This window comes from Mustela nivalis (genome assembly GCF_964662115.1).
Source record: "Mustela nivalis genome assembly, chromosome: 2".
Classification (NCBI taxonomy): Eukaryota; Metazoa; Chordata; class Mammalia; order Carnivora; family Mustelidae; genus Mustela; species Mustela nivalis.
In genome coordinates, this window is record NC_139021.1 from 158,544,777 (window position 1) to 158,556,882 (window position 12,106).

General features: G+C 44.9%; 1 protein-coding gene across 2 annotated transcripts in view; it reads left to right on the forward strand.

The window, feature by feature from the left end:
- The first annotated feature begins 2,199 nt into the window (after positions 1-2,199).
- Positions 2,200-12,106, forward strand: part of CNNM1 (cyclin and CBS domain divalent metal cation transport mediator 1) — a 60,531-nt gene continuing 50,624 nt past the window's right edge. Inside the window, exon 1 of one of the 2 annotated variants that reach the window (XM_082722247.1) lies at positions 2,200-4,137. In XM_082722247.1, the coding sequence (XP_082578373.1) occupies positions 2,571-4,137 (1,567 nt within the window). In that variant the 5' untranslated portion in view covers positions 2,200-2,570. The remainder of the gene's footprint in view (positions 4,138-12,106) is intronic. The other variant, XM_082722248.1, reaches the window with a different exon arrangement.

Consider the following 12,106-nt stretch of genomic DNA (forward strand, 5'->3'; position numbering starts at 1 on the left):
GTGTTATACTAAGGGAAGTCATATCCAAAAGGTTTTAATTGTATTATTGCACTTGTATGACACTCTAGAAAAGGAAAATATAGGGGAAAATAAATCAGTGGTTGTCAGAGGATGGGATTGGGGGAGGGGTTCTGCAAAGAGAGACTCAGGGTGAATATTGAAGGGTGATGGCATATTTTTTTTAAAGATTTTATTTATTTATTTGACAGAGATCACAAGTAGGTAGAGAGGCAGGCGGGGGGGGGGGGGGAGCAGGCCCCTGCTGAGCAGAGAGCCCGATGCAGGGCTTGATCCCAGGACCCCAGGATCATAACCTGAGCCAAAGGCAGAAGCTTTAACCCACTGAGCCCCCAGATGCCTCGATGGCACTATTCTTTTTTTTTTTTTTAAGATTTTATTTATTCATTTGACAGAGAGAGAGAGTGATCACAAGTGGGCAGAGAGAGGAGGAAGCAGGCTCCCCGCCGAGCCCCTACTTGGGGCTTGATCCCAGGACCTGGGGATCATGACCCGAGCAGAAGGCAGAGGCTTCAACCCACTGAGCCACCCAAGTGCCCCCAATGGCACTATTCTTTTTTTTTTTTTTAAGATTTTATTTATTTATTTGACAGAGAGAGATCACAAGTAGGCAGAGAGAGAGAGAGAGGAGGAAGCAGGCTCCCTGCTGAGCAGAGAGCCCGATGCGGGGCTCGATCCCAGGACCCTGAGATCATGACCTGAGCCGAAGGCAGCGGCTTAACCCACTGAGCCACCCAGGCGCCCCAATGGCACTATTCTTAATGGCGATACAAGAATATGCATTCATCAAAACTCATAGAACAGCACATCAAAAAGTGAATTTTACTATGTAAATTTAAGAAATAAATTTATAAAAGTAAAAATAAAGTAACAGGCCCATGGTAAATTCAAACAATACAAGTAATTCAGTAAAAAAAAGGTCTCCCTCCCAGAGCTTTATGGTGATAGAAAAATTCTGCATTTTGATTGCAGTGATCGTTATGTAAATCTACCCATGTGATAAAATGAGGTAGAACTATAACCACACTTTACACCCATGCCAATTTCTTGCTTTTGGTATTATATCATAGTTAAGATGTAACCCCCGGGGAAAGCGGGGTGAGGAGTTGGAGGATCTCTGGATTTTCTTTGCAATCTCCTGCATATATATACTCTCAACCAAACTTTCAATCTAGTCCAACTCTCCGGAAGTGAACACTTAGAATTTCTTGTGTATCTTCTGCATAGTAATCCTTTATATGTGTATATATGCACATCTATACTTAAATTTTAATACAGACTAGCATATTACACATTTTTCTGCTTTTCACTATCTTTCTTTTTTTAAGATTCATTTATTTTATTTTTTTAACATCTTAATTTAATTTTATTTTTTTCGGTGTTCCAAGATTCATTGTTTATGCACCACATCTGGTACCCCATGCAATAGGTGCCCTCCTTAATACCCACCACCAGGCTCACCCATCCCTCCACCCTGTCCCCTCTCAAACCCTCAGTTTTTTTTCTGAGTCCACAGTCTCTCGTGCTTCCTCTCCCCCTCCGATTTACCCCAATTCACTTTTCCTTTCCTTCTCATGTCCTCCATATTATTCTTTATGCTCTACAAGTAAGTGAAACCATATAATTGACTCTCTCTGCCTGACTTACTTCACTCAGGATAATCTCCTCCAGTCCCTAAGATTCATTTATTTGAGAGAGAGAGAGAGGACAGGCAAACACGAGTGGGGTTAGGGACAGAGGGAGATGGAAAGAATCTCAAGCAGACTCCCTGCTGAGCACGGTCCCCATCTCAGGACCTTGAGATCATAACTTCAGTGGAACTCAAGACTCCCATGCTCTTGAGTTCCATGCTCTGACTGAGCCACCCAAGCACCCCTCCCTATTTTCCCACTGTTACTTTGGAGATATTTCCATATCACAAACACATGGAGCCACGTCACTTTTTTCCTGCTGCATAGTATTCCATCACATAGTAGTGTTACAATTTGTTTTAACAGTTTCTTATTGATGGACATTTGGATCTCAACAAGGAGTTGAACTTAAGTAATGCCTAAAATTTTAAAGCATTAAAGGTCAACCAGAGTGGAGACCAAATGCAAAGTTTTTTACAGATTCAAGGCTGCCTCTGGAATATTTTTTGACCAGAAGGGGGAAGGCAAGAGACAGGAGGAGAGGCAAAACGCTGGGAAATATCCCTGGCCAATGGGGAAGCCCTGGTGACAGGGAATTTACTGCCGGGTAGGAGTTCGCAGAGTGCCTCCCTACCGCTGGAGCAGGAGGCCGAGCTCCAAATCAAGCTTTTCTTAGGCTGCCGCTCAGATTCACCCGTGTTTCGGGGGTTATGCGTGGTGCAGTGATGCGTGGCCACCTCCGGCCTCCTACGGGGACTCCAGGCGGGGGCTGGGTCTGAATCCCCATCGTCTACAGCCCACGCTTGCAGGGGGTGCACACGTGGTGACCTGCCCCAGGCCGGGTTGCCGGCTCCGGCTCCTCCTCCCTCCAGATCTCCCTCTGTTCTCTGCAGTATCACGTGCATCCGCGCCGGGTGCAGGATGGCGGCTGCGGCAACAGCGGTGGGTGTCAGGCTCCGGGACTGCTGCAGCCGAGGCGCTGTGCTCCTGCTCTTCTTCTCCCTGTCTCCTCAGCCCCCAGCCGCCGCCGCTTGGCTGCTGGGCCTGCGGCCCGAGGACACCGCTGGAGGCCGCGTGTCCCTGGAGGGGGGCACCCTGCGCGCAGCGGAAGGCACCAGCTTCCTCCTGCGCGTCTATTTCCAGCCCGGGCCCTCGGCGCCCGCGGCGCCGGTGCCCGCACCCACCCTTTCCTCGGGAGAAAACGGCACCGGCGACTGGGCTCCCCGGCTCGTGTTCATCGAGGAGCCCCCGGGGGGTAGCGGCGTGGCGCCCAGTGCTGTCCCCACACGCCCCCCGGGGCCGCAGCGCTGTCGGGAGCAGAGCGACTGGGCGTCGGACGTGGAAGTCCTGGGGCCGTTGCGCCCCGGAGGCGTGGCGGGTTCGGCTTTAGTCCAGGTGAGGGTGCGGGAGCTGCGCAAGGGCGAGGCAGAGCGGGGCGGCGCGGGCGGTGGCGGGAAGCTCTTCTCGCTGTGCGCCTGGGATGGACGCGCCTGGCACCACCACGGCGCCGCCGGCGGCTTCCTGCTGCGCGTCCGCCCGCGGTTGTACGGTCCTGGGGGGGACCTATTGCCCCCAGCGTGGCTCCGGGCGCTCGGGGCGCTCCTGCTGCTCGCCCTGTCTGCCCTTTTCAGCGGCCTGCGCCTGAGCCTGCTCTCGCTGGACCCGGTGGAGTTACGGGTGCTGCGGAACAGCGGCTCGGCCGCAGAGCAGGAGCAGGCGCGCCGCGTGCAGGCCGTGCGCAGCAGGGGGACCCATCTGCTCTGCACCCTGCTCCTGGGCCAAGCCGGAGCCAACGCGGCCCTGGCCGGCTGGCTGTACGCCTCGCTGCCGCCGGGTGTCGGGGGCACCGGAGAAGATTATTACAGCGAGGCAGGGATTCACTTCCCGTGGCTGCCGGCGCTCGTCTGCACCGGCGCGGTGTTTCTGGGCGCCGAGATCTGCCCCTACTCAGTGTGTTCTCGGCACGGGCTGGCCATCGCTTCGCACAGCGTGTGCCTGACCCGACTCCTGATGGCGGCCGCCTTCCCCGTGTGCTACCCCCTGGGTCGCCTGCTGGACTGGGCGCTGCGTCAGGAGATCAGCACCTTCTACACGCGGGAGAAACTGCTGGAGACGCTACGGGCCGCAGACCCCTACAGCGACCTGGTGAAGGAGGAGCTCAACATCATCCAGGGAGCCTTGGAGCTGCGCACCAAGGTGGTGGAGGAGGTGCTGACCCCCCTCGGGGACTGCTTCATGCTGCGCTCCGACGCGGTGCTCGACTTCGCCACCGTCTCAGAGATTCTGCGCAGCGGCTACACTCGTATCCCCGTGTACGAGGGCGATCAGCGGCACAACATTGTAGACATTCTGTTTGTCAAGGACTTGGCCTTCGTGGACCCCGACGACTGCACGCCGCTACTCACCGTCACTCGCTTCTACAACCGGCCCCTGCACTGCGTCTTCAATGATACCCGGCTGGACACCGTGCTGGAGGAGTTTAAGAAGGGTGAGCAGTGGTCTATCTCCTCTCTCAGCTCCTTACCCCCTCAGAAATATTCATAAACATGTAACGTTTCAGGTGTGCAAAGCAATTCCTTATGATAGCAAAAACTCAAGGAAGGCCCCACCTCTTGGTGGCTATTTTCATTTACCTTCCCTGCAGCTGACTGAGCCCCGGCCTCTAACCTTTCACTTGGCTCACAAGACGCTCTAGATTCCTCATTCATTCCCTTTCAGGATTTTTCAGGATCTAACAATTGCCAGGTACTGTGCAGGTTGGACTCTGTGGATAGTCCTTGGAGGTCATTGGGTAGCTCCCCACCCAATAGACAAGGATCCTCTACACCATCCTGTAATAAGCAGTCTTCCTTTTAAACTCTTCCCAGGGCTGGAAACACAATCTCCCAGGCAAACGAACTCCCTTGTTGGACAGCTCCAGCTGCTGATAATGTCTTTCTTACATGGAGCAGAAAGTTATGTCTCAGGAACTTCTCTCTGGGTCGTCTTTCTGTCCTTTGAATCACAAAGAGTGATAAGCCCCAGACTCCTCTAGTGGTTCTTTTCCCTTATTTAACATTCTCAGGTTGGATTAAAAATTGACCCAGCTTAAAAAACTGATTAAGGCAGCGAGGTCCTTGTACTTCTGGGAACCTGGGTCCCCTAAGGGAGGGTTGATCTGGATGAGAGCAAATAGTCTGGTAAAGGGAACCGCTAGAAAATTTGCATATACAAATGAATGGGGTTTCTTTCAGAGTAGTCACCACTCCACCCCTGTCAGGTCTCTAGAATGTTTACTACTGTCTGGGGTTTGCCTTTAGAAACTGTCTTCTGGAGCTGAGAACAATTCACTCAAGAAAAATCAGCCTGTATTCTTTAGGATCGATCTTCTTGGGATTACACAGTTTGACTGGTTCTCCTAGTTACCCAGAAGGACACTTGATTGTTTTTGAAAATCAAACCGACCTTCAAGAGTCACTGAGTGCAGAAGACTTATCTTACAGACCCTGAAAACAATTCCAGGAATGAGTTGAGGACAGTGACATGGTTAGAGTACGTGTAGAACCTTCTAGAATGACCACTTTGAAGGAGGCATTCATCTGTACATATGAGTTAACATGTTTAGTAAAAAAACAAAAAAATCAATCCCCTGATTTTAGAATCAAGCTTCAAATGTAGATTCCCTGTGGTTAGCAGGAATCACATTTGGCTTATCTTTTTAAAGATTTTTTTTTTTTTTTTTTTTTTTACAGACAGGGATCACAAGTAGGTGGAGAGGCAGGCAGAGGGAGAGGAGGAAGCAGGCTCCCTGCTGAGCAGAGAGCACGATGCAGGGCTTGATCCCAGGACCCTGGGACCACGACCCAAGCCGAAGGCAGAGGCCTTAACCCACTGAGCCACCCAGGCACATTTGGCATATCTTGACATATCTTTTTGTTTATCAAAAATTCAGTCTCATTACTTTATCATCACAGGTGCTCTTTAGGACTTTCATACAATGAGAAAACTTGGGTCTTCCTCCTGCCACAATTTTTATAGACAGATAATATTGTGTTAAGTATCAAAGTGTAGCCTGAAGGGGGAGAGGTGTTGAAAACCTATTTTCAGTCAAAGCTGTAGACTTCCTGTTGGTATCATGAGAAGGGGAGGGAAATGTGTACATGTTACTGCTGTTTTAGCCCAATCTGGGCTACTATTTCACCCTCTTCATCTGTCTCCCCCAAGTCCTTGCATGACTCATTCTCACTGTACCCTTAGGTTCATTCATCTACTCTTAGAATTATTCTTACATGTTGTAAGACTCCTACAGAAAGGAGTCTTGGATCTGGGCATAAAAACTGTGCAAATCTATATATTAATTTGCAAAAACTACCATAACAAATCCCGTAAACTGAGTGGCTTAAACAACGTAAGTTTATTTCCTCATAGTTCTAGAATCTGGAAGTCCAAGATCAAGGTGTGGGCAGGTTTGGTTTCTTCTGAGGACTCTCTTTTTGGCTTGCAGATGGCTGCCTTCTCTCTGCGTCCATCCGCGGTCATCCTTCAGTGTGTGTAAGCTCATTCCTGGAATCTCCGTGGCTCTAAGCATTTCTTCTTTTATAAAGACATCAGTCAGGTTGGATTGGGGCCCACCTTATCAGCCTGATTTTGACATAACTATCCCTTAAACATGATAGTTAAGACAGAGGGCAGTTAAGATAGTATATCATTGTCATGTGCTACTGAAGGACATTTTTCATGAAACTCCTGTAAACTCATTAATTCATTTACTATTTATTATCTATGGAGTAGGCAATAGGCAAGGCAATAACAGTGCCCTTAGAAAGTTAACAGTTTACAAGGATGTACCATGTCAGAAAAAAGACAGTCTTCAAGCAGGAATTGTGTCTCAGTAACCTTTGTATCCCTAGCACCTTGCACATAGTAGGCTGCCCAATAAAGTCAGTACTGATCTGAAATGAGCTGTGCGGCAGAATGTCTAAATCTTGTCTGAAAAAGGCTTGTCAGTGTTCTATCAGCAGTTAGTTTGTACTTAGATTGCTAAAGAGAAGCTGGGAATTACAGAGCACACCATGCCAACGAAGAGATTTCCACATCTCTTCAGAGCCTTGCTCCTTACTCACAGTGAGCTACTAAAACCAGCAGCATGGGCTTCACCTCAGACCTTGGTAGACATGAAGAATTTCCTACCTCATTTTAAATCCACTGAATGACAATCTGCACTTTAATAAGCCCCCAGGTGACTCATGTGTACATTAAAGTCTGAGAAGCACTGCCTCCAGAGAACCCTTATTAATAGTGATTGGTAGATTTACTTAGAATAAATACAAGGAATAAGTATCAAGTTGAGTGTTCTCTGGCTTCATGCCATATAACACGGTCATTTGCTTAACACGGTCATTTGCTAAACACGTGTTTGCGCCATAGATTAGAAAAGGAAAGCTGTGCTGAGCTACTTTTCTTTACCCTTAAAGTAAGTCATAAAAGCCCTTCTGTTCCCCTCACTTCTTTTGCATCTCAAGTAACTTAACTAAGCAAACCCCTTAGGAGGTAGGGGGAGGAAAATGACAAATCGGAACAACAATTACCATTAATTGAGCTGACAGCTCTGATAGGCACCCTGCCAGGCCCTTTATGTACTCTGAATGACTTCCTGGGTGGGTATTATCAACTCCATTTTATACTAAAAGAAGAAACTAAAGCTTAGTTCCATTACTTGACTTAGTCAACTCCCCACAGTTGATAACTGAATTGTGATTTGACCTAGGTCAGCAGGACCCCAGAACCTGTTCTTTTTCCCACTACACCAGTCACAGTCCATCCTCCACCCCATAGGCTTCAAAGGCAGCCTTTCACCTCTGGCTTGCTGCCACTGGCTGATTTACCTCTATTTTTCATAGATTAGAAATGGAGCTTTTATAATTACAGTGATTGCTAATATGTATATTGTATTTTACAAAACATTTCTACTTATCTTCTTATCTGATCCATAAAACAACTCTGCAGTTACATGAGGACCCCAAGACCCAGAAAGGTTGCTTGGCCTATCTAAGACCATCACCTAGCTAGTATTTCAAGGCCCAGATTCAAATCCAGGTCATGTGACTCCAAAGGCCTTATCCATATGGGATTTTACCACTATACTTCTTATGAGCTCCAGGTCTTTAGAAATGGGGAAAAGGAAAAAGGTCTTTCTAGCTAGCATGCTAGCTTTACTAAAAAGAAGAGTATTTATCCCCACTGGACTGTGAGCTCCTAAAGGCAGACAATGAATCTTATTTATTTTGTATTCTCAGGACAAGCACAGTGGCCATCAATGCAAGGGGGGTGAATAGAATATTTATTGAATGAAGGGTTTTAAATAGCTAATTTCTACTGTATTTTTTGTTTGAGTAAGGTGAACCCAAAGTATAGGATAATTAGTGTTGTTCCATTGACCATAACCAACCTCTCCTTTTCCCAAATTCTCTACCCCAGTCAGTGGTACCACTGCCCCTCCAGTTTCCCAGGTGAGAAAGCCCCCCTTCACCCCTCACCCTCATCCACTGCCTTAGTCTGCTTGGGCTGACATAACAAAATACCATGGACTAGCCAGCGTAAACAGACATTTATTTTCTCACAATTCTGGAGGCCAGAAGTCCAAGATCAAGGTTCCACCTGATTCGCTTTCCCATGAGAGCACTCTTTGTGTCTTCTCACTACATCTTCATATGGTGTTTCTCTCAGTACATGTCTATAGAGAGTGCAAGTTCTGGTCTCTCTTCCTCTTACAAAGACAGCAATCCTGTTGGTTTAGGGCCCCACCTTTATAATCTTAGTTAACTTAAATTACTTCCATAGACCCCCCCCCCACTGGGGAGGGGGGGTTAGTGCTTCAACATATGAATTTGGGACGGGGGAGAGAGACATTCAGTCCATAACAGTCACCAAAGTCTGCCCAAAATTTGCCAAAATTGCATCTAAAATATTTCTTGAATCTATATATGATAGAGTCCACTAATTCTTTCACTTAGGTGAGTCATGGAGTTTATTCAAGAAATAGTTACTGTGTACCTGTTGTTTAGGCATGGCAGAGAACATACAACAGTCCTCCCTGCCTGCCTGCACAGAGCTTTCATTCCAGTGGCAGAGACTAAAATTAAACAGATGAGATAGTGATTAAGAACAGAAGCTTTGCTGCCAGACTGTCCGAACTACATGCTGGCCTTGGGAGTTACTTAACTGTCTGTTTTGTTACTTGTAAAATGAGGATAATAATGGTATTTACTCATAGGGTTGGTTGAAATAATAAGATACTATTGTATTATACTGCTTATTTAGTAAGTATCATTATAAATGCTAAATAAATGTTTGCTAAGATTCTTAAATATAAACACAAACCTATTACTCTTGTGCAAATGCCTCCTAAGAAATTCCGCTTCATCCAGTTTTTGTGTCCCTCAAATCTGTCCTCTCCCTTGCCACTAAAATAATCTCTGGTGACATGATCCCCTGCTTAAAACCCTTCTGCACTCCCCGGACTGCCTGCAGGATCAAGTCTAAGCAGTGCCATCCTGACCTGCTCCCTGCCCTCCCCTCCAGGCTTATCCCTCACCACTTCCGACCACAGTTGGGGCAACATTGAATTTCATGGCCCTACTGCTATTGCTATTCTTTGTCCCTTTCCTCAGGCCATACTCTTTGTCAGGAATATGCATTGCCTGATTAGTCCGGACTCCAGCTCCTCCTCTAACACTCAGCACTGGGGCCACCTCCTCTGGGAAGCTATTCCTGTAAATCCCAGGTTGAGCCAATGTAATTGTCCCATATCTCTCTTATTGAATCAACAGGCTGCACGATTGGTTTTTGCTTATTAGTGCTACTCACCCATATCATGAGCCAAGACTACCTTATCTGTCTTTGTAGCTATAGCACCTAACAATGGATAGAGCCCTTGCTAAGTTTTCAGTAACTTGCTAAGTTTTCAGTTGCTGAATGACTAAATCAATAACTAAAGGAGTTAAACTTTAACAGAAAGGATCTGAACAGATTTGTAGTAAATGCATCATTAATGATCTCAGCCAATCATTGTGGACCATGCAGGACAAAGGCAAATTTTAAGTGTTAGAAGAAAAGTGTTGCATATATGGTTTCTCTTCTTTTTTTAGGTATATCTATTTATTGTAACAATTATTTATCCCTTGTCATGTTGAAAGGAATGTGCTAAGAGTTGGATGTATGAGATACAGTCTCTGCTCCCAAAAAGCCTACAGCCTGATAGAAGAATGTTCCCCTTTGAAAAGCTAGGAGACAGGCTGGACTCACCTTTCTCCACCCCTACCCCCCAATTCAATAACATTATAGTTTACAAGTCATGTTCTAGCATGGAGCATGTGGATAAGACAGACCTGTATATAAATCATTAAAACAAGAGTGATAAATAGAAATATAAAAATGCAATGAGAACATGGAGAAGAGAGTGACTATGCTGAGGTTTTTTGGCTTTTATAAAATTTTTACAAAGTTTGTACATTTCTATACTACATTACAACTTAAAAAAAATTGTAAGTTTTCATTACAGAAAACTGAAAAATATAGAACAGTAGACAAAGTATGGAAATCACATGAAGGTAATCATCCCACTATCCTGAAGTAATAACTCCTAATATGCTGTCATATTAAAAAATATAGCACCCATAGTAACAACCTTAATCAAATTCTTAAAAAGAAAATAAACAGAAAAAGCCCTGGTCTTGCCTTCTTTCATTAATAAAATATCCCATTATAATCCCAAGAGTGATTTTTTGTTAATATGATGATAATTATTTTCACTGTTGTCTCCTTGGGAGTGAGTCCCATAATTTGGGAAGACTAATTTATCAAATGGAGCCCTAAAGATTTGTTGAACTTAATTTCTACAGTTTACTCCGTTTATTGGATTATTTTTAGGAAAAAACCAACCCTATGCAGAGAACAGGGAGAAGGAATAAAGCTTAGGTCTGAAGCCAATGGCCTCTGGGTGCTATTGCTCCAATATTTAACAGTTAAATAAATTGGCTTTGCCAGGTTAGTAACACCATCTTCCTAAACAAAAGACCTCATCATGCACATAATGTTGGGTTATTCTGTCTATAGACCAGCATGGCTATAAGATAGCTTATTGCAGTTTTCCTACTCAGTCTTTGTTCATTCATTGATTCCTTTGTTTATTCAGTAAATATTGAACTCCTGCTTTAGACCAGGCACTGTACTAGGCCTTGGGAATACAGTGGTGAACAAGACAGACAGAGTGGAGCTGAAAAGGTATCTTCTTCAATCTTTGGTTCTACTTCATGTGATCTGTAGCTTAAAAGCCATCCAGCTTGCCAATAAGTGCTCCTGGCACAGACACATAATGTAACATTTTCACTGAGGAATAATCTGGTTGAAAAGTCAGGGTTTTGCTTTATCACTCCAAATTCTGGTGTGATATTTTAGCAGGAAGAATAATCATCCCGTTGCTTAATTCTATAAAAAGCTGCTGAAACATTAGTGCTACATTTTTTATCTTTCATAAAAGAAAATGAAAAATTATTTCCACTCAAAGTTCTATTTCACTGATTTAATTAGATGTGATGTGTTTAAAAACGTTAAATATGGCTGCCTAATAATTAGTCCACGTTAGAATGTTTTATCTTCTAAACAGTATTTAGATTAAACAGTAAACAAAGCATAGCCCATCCTGTACAGGGAGGCAGAATAAAAATGAACATGAAAAAGTAGAAATTATTAAATATACAAGGGATTAAATTCCCAATTTATATTTCTTTCTTTAGACATATCTATTATGATTGTTGTAATACTGTTCTGAAATAATTTTCTTTTTCTCAGTCTGGCAAAAGAAATATGAGGTAACGATAGAATCTGAGCTGGAAGGGGCACTGAAAAACCTGACAGAATCTAATTCACGCTTTCATTTTTAGATTTGGTTATCTTTTCAGGACATAACAGCCTTCATTGTCAGACTTTTTATCTAATCTAAATCCCACAGGCTGCAGTTAAATTGCATTGCCTCGTTTTATCATCCTTGGTGAGTCCTCTCTTATTTGAAGAATATGGTAGCTCACCTCAATTACATTTTTTAACAATCAGATACATTTGGTTGTGTTTCTGGACCCCTTGAAGCATTTGGGTATCAAGGTAGGGGGTGGTATCTGTGGATGATCCTAATACTTTCTTTCTTTCTTTTTTTTTTTTGATCCTAATACTTTCTTAAACTGGTTTAAATCTAGGCCCAGTTTGGGGGTCCCTAGACCTTCGATAACATCTCTTCCAGTTCTTTTTATTTTCTGATGTCTGTTCCTTTCCAAACTGGGATTCTTCTCAATTCATTCTTCTTTCCTTTCTTTCTCCCTCCTCCCTCTCCCCTCTCCATCCATCCTTCCCTCCCTCCCTCTCTTCCTCCTTCCTTCCCTTCGTCCCTTCCTTCTAAATGACATTATTCTGGGACGCCTGGGTGG